General features: G+C 53.7%; 2 protein-coding genes across 3 annotated transcripts in view; one reads left to right on the top strand and one right to left on the bottom strand.

Annotated features, from left to right (window-relative positions):
- Positions 1-16087, top strand: part of LOC118918920 (uncharacterized) — a 127621-nt gene that overhangs the window by 2498 nt on the left and 109036 nt on the right. For both annotated transcript variants that reach the window (XM_057505053.1, XM_057505054.1), the window contains exon 2: positions 6301-6408. In XM_057505053.1, coding sequence (XP_057361036.1) covers positions 6381-6408 — 28 coding nt within the window. In that variant the 5' untranslated portion in view covers positions 6301-6380. The remainder of the gene's footprint in view (positions 1-6300; positions 6409-16087) is intronic.
- DEFB1 (defensin beta 1) lies at positions 3164-11296 on the bottom strand. Its single transcript, XM_036898251.2, has 2 exons — positions 11000-11296; positions 3164-3403 (listed from the first exon to the last, which is right to left on the bottom strand). Exons 1-2 carry the CDS (start codon positions 11058-11060, stop codon positions 3255-3257), a joined length of 210 nt encoding a protein of 69 aa, XP_036754146.1. The 5' UTR covers positions 11061-11296; the 3' UTR covers positions 3164-3254.

A 16087-nucleotide genomic window follows, 5' to 3' on the forward strand; every position in this document is an offset into this window, starting at 1 on the left:
TACAGGAACAGATCATTAGGAAAAATGTATTCAGCAAGCTGGTTTTGGAAAATTAGATAATGGAAAATTGTTGATTCAGAGCTTTGGCTGTGAGCTATTGAGAAAATCCTCGAGCCAGGAAGATGCTGTTGGCAGGTGGAGCCCGTGGTACCCACGGCACCTGTGTTTGCCACTAGATGGCGCCAGAGAAGGTGCTGTTCTGATCCCACTACCTGCTGGGATCAGGCAGAAACGACTCTGGACCTTTGGTAAAAGCACGGGGCGCAGTGTCTCAGTGTTGTTGATTAGTGACATGCAGGTGCTTGCTCAGAACTGCAGTGAGTTAAGGGGCAGAATTTGAGGCCTAGGGCTTCCTCCTTTAAAAATGTGATGCAAAAAAAAAATATCCAAGGGAGATGGTTTACTATCAGTCCTCGTGCGGAAAGGTCCTGATGTGCGGAGCGGTGGACAGACACTAAAGATGCACAGCCACTGAAGGTTGTTCCTGAGCAGCTGGGGGCCCAGACCCATGTTTTCCTCACAGTGTGTTTGGCTCCTGCTTCTTTTCTCCGTCAGGTGATAGCAGGTAACACATCAGTGTGAGGAAGAAAGGGGCTCTGTGGGCCCCCGTTCCCTCCCAGCCCTCACATATCCGCACTCAGCCCTAGCCTGTGGGGGGCAGGAGAGCCTCGAGTAGGAGGAGACCTTGAAGTTTAGAAATGACAAGCCCACATCCTAAAAACCAGATTCTTGGACAGCTCAGAGTTACCAAAATGTTTCGTATTTGAACTCAGAACATTAGCAGCTTTTGGTTTGGGACCCAGTGAGTTGAGATGTTTCAGTCTAATGGGTGGCAACAGTTTACTGATTGAATTCTCTTCCATTCTCATTTAATGACCATGTTGACTGTGAATTTAGGGGAGGAAAAGTACAGGCCTGAGAGTTTTAAGGAACTTGTGCAAGGGGGCACCACCGGGGGTGGTGGGAGAGGGCCTTAGGTGGGATCTCCTTCGCGTTCGCCACCGCAGATGGTCTCGGAGGCCTCTTCCGGTCTGAGCTGTGACGGTTCACTCCAGCTCTGTGACTCTCCGAGTCCCCAGCCACACGGAACTCTCTCTTCTTGCACATGTGTTCTGATTCACCCCGAGTTGGGCTCCGTGTCAGGCACGAGGGCTTTCAATCCATAGAAGCACAAACCAGCTTCTGGGGACTTGCAGACAAGGTGCCAAGGGCTGTGTGCAGAGGGTGGCCGGGCTGTCCACCACTGACCAGCCCGGCAGGACACCCGTCCCTCCCTGGCCGCCCTCTAGGAACGCGGCAGAGAGCAGGAAAGTGAGCTGTCACCCAAGGGGCTCGGCACTAGGGGTCGGGCTGGGTCTGGTACCTCCTTGGTGCCTGTCATCCTGGGGGGTGAATCTGTTCAGCTGGGAAACCTCAGGTCTAGGGAGAAAGGGATGAAAAACTCCTTCCCCTTTTACTTTGGCATTGAATACCCACGACCCGTGTGGTGGAGAAAGGGTACCCCAGCCTGGGCCTCCTGGGGCCCTGAGGCCTCCCTGCAGGGGGCCTCCCTGGTTAGGAGGAATGTGGGGAGCATGAGGAAGCCCTTACACCAGTGCTGCCCATCCACAGGAGTGGCCTCACCAAGGTCACCCTGCCCTTGTTCACCATGAAGCCCTGCAGTGGGCCTGCTCCCCAGTGAGCCACTGCCCGCCCTCCCCCGGGAGTCTTGGCGATAATGCCAGCCAATCACGCCAGGCTGTCACCTCCTGGCGAGGCTCAGAGACTCTTAACCCCCACCTTGCCGAGTCAGGGCTGACTGGGAGTGGAATATGGACCTGGAATTCTAGGAGGTCAGGATCCACACTTTAGAGAGAAGCCTCCACAGTACCCCAAAAAGGCAACATGCAGGACAGTGCACAGGAACATCAACCAGTGCCCGGGCCTCCCAGATGGTAGAGCCCTAGTGGGCCAGCCAGCCAGCCAGCCTGGCCATTAGGAGGCATCTCCTGAGTCCCCTCTCACAGGTGCCAATACCTGCTATTCTTGACACCAAGTGTTTTATATTCTTTCCACCTTTGAGATGGTCAGTTGGGTGTGGGTGCAAGAGGAGACAGGAGAGGCTCAGGAAGACAAGGTTGATTACCCTTACAGGTGCTGGGATGGGAGGCGTGCCACACAGGGCCATGTGGAGACACCAGGGATGTCAGGAGACAGAAGACAAGAGTGGGGGGAAGATTTGAGCCACTGCTTTTATTAGAGTTTCTGAGGATAAGGCAAGGCAGGGCAGGGTGGACAACTTAGGATTCGCTAGTGTAAATAATTTTGAAGAGCTTTGGGCTAGAAGGTTGGTCTCTAGTAGTCTAGCCTCCATGCTGGAATGACTAAAATAGAGGAATATTGCCTCCTGGTGAGCACAGCCAGAGAGGGGAGTATGGCTGTAGGCAGGCTGGTTTATGATCACAGGCATGCTCCTGGCTGGACCCTTTGCTCTTTCTAAGAATTGGCTAGCTGTGGGAGGGGCAGTCTTGCCCATCAGGAAGTACTTTGTCTTACTGTTTTTCAAAACATCATAATATACAGAAAACAAAATATATACAACACAACATTTAAATTAGTGGACCGTGGGTATAGCAGATTGCCCTTTAGATGTGGTGGGCCTCATCCAATCAGTTGAAGGTCTGATTGACCTCTCTCAAGAAACAAGGAATTCTGCCAAGAGGTTTTGGCCTTGAACTGGAACTCTTTTCTGTGACTGCAGTCTGTTAGCTGTCCCCATCAGAATTTGGACTCCACAAATCTCCATAATCACATGAGCCAGTTTCTTAAAATAAAACTTCCAAAGGGAGAAAGGCAACAGTTCTTGGCTCTACAGAGGGATGATTTCAGTGAGCAGCCTGCTGGGACCACTGAATTTGGGATGAGTTTCTGCTAGGACCAGGGAAGGCCTGAAGCTGCCTCCTGCCCTCACCATGTATGCTTGATCTCATGTGGACCGTCTCTCCACCCACTTGTTGATTTGGTAATAAAATGAAGTGCAGGTGACATTGCTCAAGCCCTTGTCACCATCCCCCAGTTCTGTGCTCAGCTGGCTTTGTGGCCTGGCCTATCTCCCCTTACAACCCCCATGCTTCCTCAGCCTCTTCCAAAAAGAGACACAAGATTCATCTGGGCATGAAGGAGGTATGCTTAGGAAAAAGTCTTTTATTAAAGTAACAATTATACATGCTTCGCTCGGCTTTTACATTCTCGCTGCTATCACTTCCAGCTCAGAGTCAACGGAGGCAGCACTTGGCTTTTCCACTGTAGCAAGTGCCTTCGATCCTGGTGAAGAGCGGGCAAGGGGAGAAGTTGCAGGTCCCTCCTTTCCGGGCACATATGTAGTGGTCAGACCGCTGGCCAAGGCCAGTAAGATAGCCAACACCTGTGAGAAGGGAGGGAAAACATTTGAGACTTGTGGATTGTAACCACAATGTCCTTAGAACATTTGGTAAAGCAGGACAGGCAACTCTTTGCAACACATTTCAGAGAGTTTTGTCTTCTGAGAACTTGGCACTCAGCTGATCTCTGGGGCTTCTTATGAAATAAGGCATCTGAGGAGCACCCTCAGTCTGAGGTCTGTGCTAGCTGTGGTCAAAGAAAGGTGATGAAGATCAGCAGGGCTCTGGGTGAGGTTTTCTTCTGCCCAGAGAGCTATAAGGTATGCAGAGAATTCAAGTTAGTCCCTCAATACGTGTTCTACCACAACATACGATTGCCCAAATGCACATCCTGTTTTAGAAATGCTGAGGCATATTTTTCACTCTAGCAAAGAAATTGAGTCCATAAATAAAATACTAGGCCAAGATGGCTTCATTAGCAAATTCTACCAAGCAACAGATAAGAAATAGTGTCTATACTACACAAACTGTTTCTCAGAATAAAAAGAGGAGAAAATTCACCAGTTTATGGTTTGGTGCTAACATGGTCTTAACACCAATATCAGTAATGCAAAGAAAGGAAAGGAAAACTATAGGTCAGCCTCCCTATTCAGCAGAGAGGCAAAAACCCTAAGTAAAATATCAGTAAATGATATAAAACCAAGTTCAGTCTATTTCACAAAGTCAAGGTTTCATTTAATATTTGAAAATCACTCAGTACTAATAATAATAAAGGAGAAACATATTATCATTTCAATAGATACAGAAAAACTTGGGAAAAAATTCAACATTGATTCATTATAATAACTCTTAGGTAAGGAGCTATAGGGAACTTCCTTAATTTGATAAAGAGTATCTATAGAAGTCTGTGACAAAAAGTATACTTAATGGGCAGGCATTGAAAAGTTTCCATTTGAGATTGACAGGATCAGTAAAACTGCTGTCAGAAATTCCATACAACATTGTACTTGAGGTACTAACCAAGGAGATAAGACAAGAAAAAAATGTTAAAGGCATAAGGGTTGGAAAGGAAGAAATAAAATTGTCACTACTTGCAGTTATTATTATACGCAGACAGTCCAAAAGCAATTAACAAGTGAATTTAGTAAGTTTGCTGTACATGAAATCAATATACAAAAAAAGAGGAAAAAAACATACTTCTGTGTATTAACAACCAACAGAAACAATGAAGTTAACATAAAAACACCATGTAGATTAACATATCAAATGCCTAATTACAAAATAACAAAATATGTGCAATATCTTTATGCGTAAGGAACAGCATTTTTTGGTAAGTTAAAGAAGGCCTAAATAAGTGGAGGTGCTAGGTTTAAGCATTGGAATATTAATTAATTAAAATTAAAAGTGTTAGTTTTCCCCCAAATCTGCAAATGTAACCGATTACCATGAAAGTCTCAAGAGATTCTTTCAGTGAAACTTGACATGCTGATTTAAAAATTTATATGGCAATTCAAAGGGCCAAGAATAGCCAAGGCACTTTGGGAGAAGGAGGAGGGCCTGCTTTACTGGATTTGAAGACTAATCATAGAGCCACTGTAATTAGTGTGGTGATGGCACAAGGGCAAAACCAACATACAATGTGAGCAGAACAGAAACAGACCTGTGCGTGTATGGAGAATTGACATTGAACAACAATGACTCAGAAGAACAGTGAGGGAAAAGTTGTTTGTGGGCCATTTGGATATTCATTTTGGAAACAAAACAAAGCAAAACTCACACACTAAAAACCATTGTCAGATAGATTGTAAGACTGAATGAAAGAGGAGAAACAATAGGCTTCCAGAAGACAATGTTGTCGACTTTCTTTGTGACTTTAGGGTAAAGAAAGATTCCTTATGATATAAAAAGCACTAACCCTCAATGAAAAGATATGATACATTTAACCACATTAGAATAATAATGAAACCCTGTCTAAGGCAAGTAAGTAAAGTAAGAAAGAAAGTAAACAATCGAGGCATAAGGTAGATATGTATAATGTTTACAAATGACAAAGGCTTGTGCCTGGAATCTATAAAGAACTAGTACAAATCATTAAGAAAAGACAGATAATCTGATAAAAAAAAATATAGACAAACAGGCCCTTCACAAGATATCCAAGAGGCAAATAATTATATAGAAATGCGCTCAACTGATTATTTACCAGGGAAATGCAAATTATACCTCCAGTGAGATACCACCACACTCACCAAGAGGCTAACATCTAAATATGGTTGACATGCTGAGTGTGCCATGCATGTGGAGTAGCAGAGAGTCCTTTTCACGGACAGTGGGAACATACGTCAATACAGACAGTTTTGGGAGACAGTTCAGCATTATCCAAATTTAATGTAAGCGTGTCCTGTGACAGCATTGCTACCAACTCCTGGTATCTGGCCAGTCAAAATGCGTGCACACCAGGCTGTGTTATTCGGCACTAGAGCTATCATGGTACCAGTATAAGAAACAGAGAGAGTTAGTATCATCAGAGTTAAGCAATGGGTGCCCTTGTGGGGAGGGGGTGGTGGTGGCTGGAAAGGCTGGAGGAGGGCTTCCTGGGTGCCAGCCACATCCTAGCTCCTGACGGAAATCGGGCTTGCCCGTGCTGGCTTTATAAGAAGCCACTAAGTCAGACAGCCATGCTTTCTGTGCTTTTCTGGATGCATGTTATATTTTATAAAGAAAAAAGTGAAAAAATGACAACTGCTTCTGTGAAGGTCTGCGTATTCCTGGATCTGGGTCACCTGTGCCTCATGCAGGTTTCAGGGTGCCCTCCCATGGCAGGCACATTGGCCATTTCCCTCTGCGCCCTGCACATCAGCTACTCAGCCAGCTCACAGCCCCACCCCCCTCCTGCCCTTTCCCAGAGATAACACCTCTCTGATCTGGGCGTACTCTCCTCCAGGCCCTCACCGAGCTGGCCTGCGAAGCACAATCAATCCAACATGCCACTGGGCAGCCTCTGGAGAGCTGCGAGACAGAGGAATGTGGAAAAGAGCGGACTCGCCCTCAGGTAAGATGAAGGATGGGGGTGGCTGCTAGGAAAGCAGGTTGGTGCCAGCTCCTGCGCTTAGAGGGCTGTTGACTACATTATGAACTTACTGTACTGAAAGACCGGCAGGCTGAGGTGGGAGTAAAGTGCAGAATGACAAGGGTTTCGAGAAGATGAGGCCCGAGTCACCCCCTGCCAGGGTCCAGGCCGCTGTCCTGCCTGGGGTGGCACCAGCCGCAACAGGACAGGCTGGGAGAAAGGTCAGCAGCCGGGACACGCTTTACATGGCGGTCTCTCTGAGATGCGCAAGGAGAAACAGAGGTACGGGTGGGCCACAGGACGCGATGCAGATGCTCTCAGCACTGGCCGTGGAGTCCCATCCCTCCGGGCCGAGCAGCGGGACGCCTGTGAGGTGGACCACGGGAGCAGGAGGCATCTGCCTCTCGGAGCCCCCTGGGCCGTGGAGAGCCAGCCGGGCTCTTTGCCTGGTCAGGACCAGGGGGTCAGTTGGCAGTGGTACAGGGGGCGAGGCACCCCCATTGGGACATTAAAATAGAGACTGCTTGTCACCAGAGGGGAGAGGCCAGTCGTGGTCAGCGGACTAGGGCAGGCTTTAGAGCATCGGGTGTCATTTCTATGAATCCTTTAAAGCTATTTTGGGACAAAATCAGCTATACAAGCCACTCCTGGAGAACAAAAGCAAAGCACACTGAAGCAGGATCTAGCCACACTGAACCAAGCATGTGACTCACGAAATCTGTGCTCCCCGAGAAGCTCATGCAGGCTGTTCGTCCCCAGTAACACCTCTTAGTATGTTCGTGGGAGTTTTCCCTCGATTCCTTTTGAGATTGTTCTCAAGGTAAGTCCATGTGCCTGGTGACATATTCAGAGGCCTTTAGAAAGTGTGAGGTTTCTGAGGAAGTGAGCTGGGTATGTGGAAAGTCAGCCTCTCTGGAGTCGCCGCAAAAAAAACCCTGTAAAATGGGGACAGTTCGTATCCTCTATGGCTGCTGGGGACATGTTTTGAGATCATATTCACAGAGCCGCTGTCTCAGCTGTGAAGTGCCACGTGGTATTTCGTGGCTCGTGTTTTTGAGGACAGCTGCCGTCCCCTGTGCCACTAACCGGGTGCCCTTGCAGAGCCAGGCTGGGAGGCCGCAGGGGCCTGCGTGGGGGCAGCAGGCCGCATGTTTTTCTGGACGGCACTGGAGGGCTGCCACAGGCACATTCCTGGTGGCTGCTGCCGGAGGCCAGAGAGGCGGGTGCAATTCCAGCGGGCAGGCTGGGGCAGGGATTGCGGATGAGGCACGCAGGTGCGGGCGAGGCCGGGCAGAGCCGGAGGGTCACACACTTGTGGGAGCTGGGACTCCCTTTGCCCCGTCCCTCCTTTTGAAGGTGGGAAGGCTTGTGTCCCGACGCCTGGGTGCGCCTGGGGTCCCAGGGGAATCAGAGATACTGAGGAACGACCAGTGCCCCTCCCAGTGGCTCAGGTCGTGTTGCTCTGCCGAAGGGCCGATGGCCCTGGGGGACATGCCGTTTTGGGAAGAATCCGTGCTGCCTCCCTGCGTCCACCCTCCTCCCCTCTGAAGAGCTCCACGCTGCAAGGAGCAGCCCCTTAAAGAGGCCATTTCTGATTCTGTCACTCTGCAGCTTAATCACCTTTGGGGCTGCCCCAAACCCCTATGAGTTTCCCGCAGCCTGAGACCCCAGCTGATGGGCCTCAGCCGCCGCCGGCCCGCAGGACTCCTCTCGCTCCAGGCGCTCCGGGTGCCCTGAGAGGCGTGGGGGCCGCCCTCGTGCCGGTGGCTCGGGTTTGAGTCCTGACTCTGCCTGTTACTAGTGTGCCGTGGGCCAGGTTCTTGATCCATGACACGGGGATAGTTAGTCTTCCTTCCCCACGGGGGCAAGGGGAGGACCACGTTAAACCTGAGAGCTGTTGCTTTTTATTCCCTTTGATCCCTGGATTCTCCAGCTGACACCCTATCTGTCTGTCTGTCTGTGCTCCCACCTCCCCTGTCACTTCTCACTAGTTCAATTACTCCCGAGCTGCAAATTCAGACACCGGCAGCAGCCAGGCAGAGGGCGCAGTCTGAGAAGGGGCCGCGGACACGCCACAGGGAGAGGTGGGGCCTGTGGTCACGGGGCTGGGCCGTGTGAGTGCCTGTTTGGGGGCGCAGCTCCCACTTAGCTGCAGCTTGTGTTGCCATGTGGGAATGCTGCCACATATCTGTGTTTTTAAAGATAAAAATCTGAAATTTATGCATCGTATCCTGATTTTTTTTTAATATTCAGAGGAAGGAATTAAAACAATTTTAAGAAATACCATGAGCACCCTCACTTCTCAGCTTCCTCCAGAAAGCCTTCCCAGCCGTCGTGGGCGCCTGCCCTCATTAGCATTTCACAACACAGTTGTAATTAGGGAACTAGTTATGCAGTCGGGGTTTCTTGCTGTGCTGCGCTCCGAAAGAATGTCTGTCCGGACAGAGGGCTGTGTTTTCCTGGCCCCCCGCCATTCCCAGGGCAACGCCTGCACTACGCAGCTGCCGGCTGGGGCCTGCTGAGCCAGGGCGGGGACAGCCTCAGACTCCCCAGATTTCCAGATGCCTTGCTGGGCTCCCGTCTAGCTGCTGCACCTCCTGAGTCACCTTGTCATTTTGACATCATGCTGTCTTCAGGGAAAGACCATTTGTAGGAGATAAGAGCGGGCAACTCATTAAAAAATTTTCTGCTGGAGATGAAAACTGCTACATGGGGACATAGTCATGCTTTCCTGCAGTGACCACAGCACTCTCATTCACCTCTGCTCCAGCGTGCCTTGATTTCCCCATGTGTGCAGCTGGACAAGCCGACCTCTCATGGCCCTTCCAGCAACGGGGGTGGACCAACCCCGGTGAGGGCTCCAGGTGAGTCCTTAGGGAGGCTAGGTCCCAGCAGCACCCTCGGGAGCAGAGTGGGCCCCCTTGCTGCTCTAGCATCTGGTCTGCCCCTCCTGCGGGCAGCTGGTCAGCCTGTGGGCAGCAGGGACAAAGCCAGGCCGATGCAGCCTCCACAGGGCCAGCCACACAACAAGGAGCCCCAACAGCAGGAAGCACCTCAAACCCGTGCCCGGAAGGTGTAAGAGCTGTGTGCCGCTCGGCCCAGGAGACGTGGGTGGGGAAACCTGAGGTTTTTAAGGCCAAAGACACTGGGGGAGTTAGTTCTTCTGCCCAGATGGCATGCAAGGTCCTATTGAGGAATACCTGTGTTCAGTGTCACCCTTCCCTGCAGCCCTCTTTCAAGATGTGAGCCTCTCAGGGCTGTGACAGCAGCATCAAGGTGGCCTTTGGCCTGCATGGGCATCCAGGCTAGTCGGCGCCTGCTCAGCCTCATTCTGGGGGTGGGGGCTGGGAGTCACTGCTCTTCCCCTTCGAGAAGATGGAGGTGCTGGCCAGCCCCACAGGAAGGGCTCCTGTGATGCCGGGTCCCCATACTGAGGGTCCACTTACTGAGAGCTTTGTGCATCAGAGGACAGCACCGTGTAGCTTCTCCTGGCGAATCTGAGCTGACCTATGTATCCTAAGTGCTCAGTGACGCTCGCTAGTGTTTCCACAGCGAATGATCAGTAACTTTGGTTGCATATCCTTGGACTTTTATTTTCTATGCTTGGAATGAGGTGCTCATAATCATATTTAGATGTAATAAGACTGGAAATAACTTCTCATGTTAATCCAGTGGCTTTTGAACTTTTCTGAGTTGAACTGAACTGCAGTAAGAAATTTTGCACTGCTGCTCAGTACAAATGCACACAGACACACACATGTCATGTGCCTGAAATAGGAGTAAAATAAAACGGCACGTACACTTCCTATGTGGCACACACTGGCGTTTCCTATTCTTTTGAGAAAGAGCCATCAACTCACTGAGCTGATTTCTCCACCTCTGTAATGAGTTCCAACTGGAAACATTAAAAACACATTAGAATACTTTCATACCCAGTTTTCAGAAGGGGAAACTGAGGCACACTTGGGGAAGATTAGGCATATCTGCATGACGAAGCGAAGGCCCGGAGAAAAGTGCAGTTGGATCTTTCAGAGGATTTCAGGTGGCTTTGAGAGCCGCCTGCCACAGCCCGGTCACTTTGCTGAGGAGACCCGGGCCCAGAGCAGGTGACTGGCTCGGGTCACTCAGTGAGTGATGGTGCGGCAGTGTCCCGCCCTCCCTCACATCAGGGGCACCCATCCAGATGTGCTGGCATCCTCGGAAAGCGCCCCTCCCACGTACGCACAGGTGCCTCCCTGGCTGCCAGCACTCCGGTGGGGCACGGCCCCGGTGAGCTGGCCTGCTGGGAGGGCTGGGCGGCACCTGCTGGCAGCAGCGCCCCTGGGAGGCCCCACCCAGAGACCGGGGCTGAGCTGGGCGGGCAGCGCACGCCTCCCTCGGCTGCGTGCGAAGCTGGCCTGGCGCGGCGGATGGAGGCCCCTCCGCAGCCCCGGCTCAGCAGGCTTGCCGGCCGCCTCTGCCCCCAGCAGGCCAGCGGGCCTGGGGATGCGCCCCCGCTGCTCCGCGCTCAGGCCTCAGGGCCCCCGCGCCCCCAGCCCTGGAGTGAGGGGGCTCCGGCCGCCCCCGAGCTCACCTGGGGCCAGGTGGGCGAAGAGCAGGCAGAGCGTCAGCAGCAGAAAGCAGGGCACCCTCATGGCGCTGGCGGGCGGGCGGCCGGGATGCCCCGTGCGCGCGGAGAGGCTCCCTGGAGGCTGGCTGACCGGCTGCCGGGAGCCGGGAGTCACCCTATTTATAGGGCAGGGGTTGCGTAACCGCCCCGGCCATCCGAGGGGCGGCGTCACGGGTCAGCGGGACTCTAACCCAGGACCCTCGCGGTGTGAGCGGCCTGCCCGTCGGGTGGGCGTGCCTCTCCGCCCGGCTGCAGCTGGATCGCGCTCCCGGCCCGCAGGCCTCTGCCGCGGGCCCCTGGGCCGGGTTCCGCGGTGGTTTCTGGCCGGGCAGCTCCGCCGGCGGTTCTGGCTCATCGCCCTCGAGCGCCCCCTGGCGGGAGGACTCGGGGAACCCGCGGGGAAAGGGACGCGAGCCGCCGTCGGCCTCCGCACCGCGCTGGGTGCCCCGCCAGCCCGCCCGGCACCCTCGCCCCTGGGAAAAGCCAGGCCGGTCGCTCTGCGCTTAACCTACAGCGCCGCAGTTTTCACCAGGCTCAGGGGCTTCTCGTTTGCCTGCTTCTGCGCTGAACTTTCTCCTTGATTGACGAGCCCTGGCCTGCCTTCTTGTTTTTAATTAATATGTCTGTCAACTCTTTTTTCAGTCTATGGGCCTCCCCCGTCTGTTAATTTTTTCTTTTTGTCAAGACAATTTTTTTAGAGTAGTTTTAGGTTCACAGCTAATTGAGGGGATGGCACAGAGAGTTCCTATACACCTCCGGCCCCCCCAACCGCCATGCACGCCCTCCCCCTCTATCCACGTCCCCTCCAGATGGGACGTTTGTTACAACTGATGAGCCTGCGTGGACACGTCCTCACCCAGAGCCCATGTCTACATCAGGCTCCTGCTGGTGTTGGACATCCTGTGGGCCTGGACAGACGTGTGATGACGTGTGTCCCCGTTACAGTGTCATGCAGGCAGCCTCACTGCCCCGAAACCCTCTGAGCGGCCCCATGCCTCCCCCGTCCCCCAGCCCTGCCAACCCCTGGCCTCACTGTCCCCATAGTTGTGCCTTTTCCAGACCAGCACAGAATTAGAATCACACAGCAGGCAGCCTTACGGGCTGGCACGGACTGGCTTAGAAATACGCATTCTTGGTTCCTCCGTGTCATTTCATGGCTGGATAGCTGACTCTTTTTATCCCTGAGTAATGTCCCGTTGCCTGGATGGGCCCAGTTTATTTACCCACCACCTACTCAGGGGCGCCTGGGCTGCTTCCAAGTTTGGCACTTGTGAATGAGGCCGCTGTAAACATCCACGTGCAGATTTCTCTGGCGACGTAAGTTTCCAGCTCCTCTGGGTGAGTCCCGAGGAGTGCGGTTGCTGGGTCGTAAGGAGGAGCACGTTTACTTTGTTAGAAATGGCCCGGCCTGCTTGTCCTCCAGGTGGCCACACCCCCCGCGCCCCCCGGCAGTGAGTGGGGCTCCCGCTGCCCCGCGTCCTCCAGCGTCCAGTTGGGTTCGGGCCACTCCCGTGGGTGTGCAGCCGTGTCTCATCTCCCTGAAGACACGGGACGTGGAGCGCCTTTCCATATCCAGCCTTTTCTCCTCCAACTAGACATGTGTCCCCAAGGACCTTCAGCTGTGGCTTCCAGTGAGCCCCAGTGTGGCCCCCGGGAGTGGGGGGCCTGGGCTGCGGGCTCGGCTGCACCTGGCTGGGGAGCAAGGGCTGGAGTCTCATTCTGCCCACGGTCAGCCAGCCGTGCTGTGTTAGCCGACATCAAGGACCTCTCGGGTCCTTCCCCCACTACCCACTAAAGACTTTTTTTTTATTTTGTCATTGATTTTATTTTAGGTCTATAAACACCTTTCCTAATGTCTCAGTCAGGGTTCTTATTTGTAAGCAAAGATGCAGCTCTAGTTACGCAGGAGAAGTTTCTTAAGAGGCTGTTGAGCAGTTCACACAGTCACTGGGGGGCCTGGGGCACCGGCCTGCAGCTCGGCCCCCAGGAACGCCGTCCGGCAGATGCCACAGAGCTGGTCCGTTGAGGACCTCTGGGCTGCGCTGCTCCCAGGCCCCAGGCCCGGACAGCACTGCTGCTGTCACCAGCTGGACACCATTCCCGTAAACCCATATGCCTTCTTGATGCTTCCTCTGTCCCCTGCCAGACGGAGAGACAGCCTGGGAGAGACAGAGAGAGAAACAGAGGCAGAGAGACACACGCATAGAGACATGGAGAGACAGAGAGAAATAAAAAGATGATGGAGAGATAAAGAGAGGTGCACAGAGACGGGAGACAGCGGAGCGCCGTGGGAGCCTGTCCTCCCTGCCCCTCTGCCGCAAGCCCGCCCGTGTCCCCTGGTCCCCTCGGGCATGGCTGGGGAGCCTGGAAAGCACGAAGGTCACATGGCCAGCGCTTTGCAGGTAAAAAAGGGCCGTTTGGCCATTTTTACCTCCTGCTAAGCACTGAAATTGGAGAATTCCCTGAAGTCTCAAAGGGGTTAAGATGTTGGGTAGATAAAACAGTGCATGGTGTTTAATTCTTGCATTAGTGATTCAGGCGGGCTGATCCAATCCCCATCTTGTGCCAGGCGGTCTCCAGCAGCTGGGACGTGGTGGGGATAAGCTGGGCGGTGGCTGTCTGCTGGGCAGGGGGCAACAGGCAGCCTGACACGGGCGCTGGGTAGGTGTTCGAGGCACAGCGTGGGCAGGTCCAATGCGGGAGGGCTGGGTGCGTATTCAGGTTTTTAAATGTCATTGTCAGACAGTTTGAATTTTCTCCTTAGGCAGAAGGGAGGCGCTGGAAGATGTGAATCAGAGGCAATAAATGAACTGGTGCTGTTGTTGAAAAAGTCTGGGGAAAGTGTGGAAGACAGATGGGGGCACAAGAGTGGACTTGGGAAGACAATGAGGGGCTGGTGGAGTCATTAGGGGCTCATCTGAGGCCATGAAGGGAGATAAGAGATACAGATTCAAGGGACACTGGGAAGGCCGGCTGGACAGATGGACAGAATGGGCTGTTTCTGGCTCAGAGTAGATAAGGATGCCGTCAGGTGCAGAGATGGAATGAACAGGAGGAGGAGCCGATTCGGGAAAGGGTGGGTGGTGCCTGTTTGAGTGTGGGGAGCGTCTTGCTTTAGGTTTCACTAGAAGCGTAGGTGAGCTCATGTGCATTAATACTGTGGGTCCTCATCAGAGACACATTGATTGCGTTTCAACAATATGACATGACAGCTGTGTGTGAGCGTGCAGGAGGGAGGAACACGCCCAGCTCTTTGGGGGCTTGCAGCTCCTGGGTGTGAGCTGGCTCATGTCCCCGCCACCTCCTCTGAGAAGCCCTCCCTGACCTCTGCTCCATGCCTAAAAGTGTCTGGGTCCTTCTGGCCTGCTCCATAGCACCCTGCTTCTCCATCACAGCGACTGTCATGTCCTCTACCTGCCTGTTAGTGGGTTGAGGGAGGGGCTGAGTGGGGAATCCCTCATCTCCCCCCCGCCAGGGGTGCCTGGTGTCTGGCATGGGTGACCAGTCACTGTTGGGAAGAGAAGCTGTCACTTTGGCCTGAGCTGGGTCCCTCCAGAAGTCACATGTTGAAGCTCCAGCACCCTGGTGCCTGTGCTTGGAGCTGTGCCTTTGAGGAGGTGACTGAGAGCATAGGTGGGGCCTGACCCCGAAGGACTGGAGGTCTGCTAACAAGGGGAGAGTCTTCTCTGCTGTAACACACAGATAGGAGCAGCCGCCTGGGTGCCCCGAAGCGGGCTCTGCCTGAACCCCGAAGTGCAGGCAGCTTGATGGGGACCTGCAGCCTCCAGAGCGATAGAAATAAACTCCTGTGGTTTACGCCCCCCCACCCAAGTCTGGTGTTTGTTTACAGCAGTCAGAGCTGCCTCACTCTGGGCTGGCCCTCGCCTCCTCCAGCACCCCTGGGACCCCACGCTGAGCAGCACCCCGGCCCCCCCGACCTGCTCCCTCCCACACCTGTATGGGTGCCTCTCCCTGTGGCCCACATTGCTTCCTGAGGAACATTCTGTGTCCAAAACAGACCGAAGGCCTCATGTTTACAGCCTCAGGTGGCATCGGAGGGCAACCTCAACATTCCTTACTGCTTCCTGGAGGGTAGTTGTCACGGCACATTCTACGGTAGAGAAGCATTCATGCCAGGGCCCCTTCAGGGAGGAGCTTCTGAGCTGCGCACATTTGTGTGGGAGGAAAGAAAAGGAAATCTACGTGTGTGCCCATCATGTATGTGAGCACAGGGAAAAGGCCTCGAGCCCAAAAGAAAAGCGCCTGGTGTCAGTATTTAACCTCTGGGCAGGGAAGGGGGCTCGAGGGGCAGGCAGTGAAATCCTGCCTCTATTCATTCTGGACATTTTTCTCCTATTGGTTTATTCAGCGAATGGGTGCTGTGTTTTGCTCTGAAGCTCTGGGTCCCAGAAACAGTGGTCCCACTTTCCAGGCCCCCTCTCTGTTCTCTCCCTTGCACCAGACCTCGACTGCGGTCTGCCCAGGCCACATCCTTGGCCAGCTGGTCTCTAGGACAGTCTTAGGCCGTGTTGCCAGCTGCCGCCTGGAGGCAGGAGCTGTTTGTGCCAGGTGTTTATCACACCTTGGGAGCATGAGGCCTGGGTGCAGGGGTTGGGGAGGGCACTGCAGGGAGCGCTCGCCTTGGGCCACCTGCTAGAGGTCACACCAGACATCATTCCATCCTGGGGTTGGGCCGGTTTCAGGCCCCGTGCGGTGCTCTCCCAGAGCCGGGCTCAGCTGGGAATGTGGGAGCTGACTCCCCAGGGCCAGGGTGATGATGAAGGGCACCGCCTGACTGAGCACCTCCCCAGGCCAGGTGCGGTGCGGGGACTGTCACACCTGTGCACAGCATCTTGAGAGGCTGCTGAGGGAGATGAATCAGCCCCAGGGTTAGACCAGGTCTCGATTCTGGGCCTCCAGCTGCAGGCATGGCATTGAGCTGCCCTTTCTGTTTGGCAGGAGCAATAAGCAGTGGCAACACCAGGGGTTGTGTGGATTGAACTCACTCGGGCCCATGGGCCGGCTGGCAGGTGGGCGTGTTTGCTGGGCGCC

Source organism: Manis pentadactyla, chromosome 7 (assembly GCF_030020395.1).
Source record: "Manis pentadactyla isolate mManPen7 chromosome 7, mManPen7.hap1, whole genome shotgun sequence".
Lineage (NCBI taxonomy): Eukaryota > Metazoa > Chordata > Mammalia > Pholidota > Manidae > Manis > Manis pentadactyla.

Excerpts from the sequence above, each read along its gene's own strand:
- DEFB1 (XM_036898251.2), bottom strand. The coding sequence starts at position 11,060 with ATGAGGGTGCCCTGCTTTCTGCTGCTGACGCTCTGCCTGCTCTTCGCC. Across the intron at positions 3,404-10,999 it reads CTTCGCCCACCTGGCCCCAG|GTGTTGGCTATCTTACTGGC; the intron begins GTGAGCTCGGGG and ends CCCTTCTCACAG.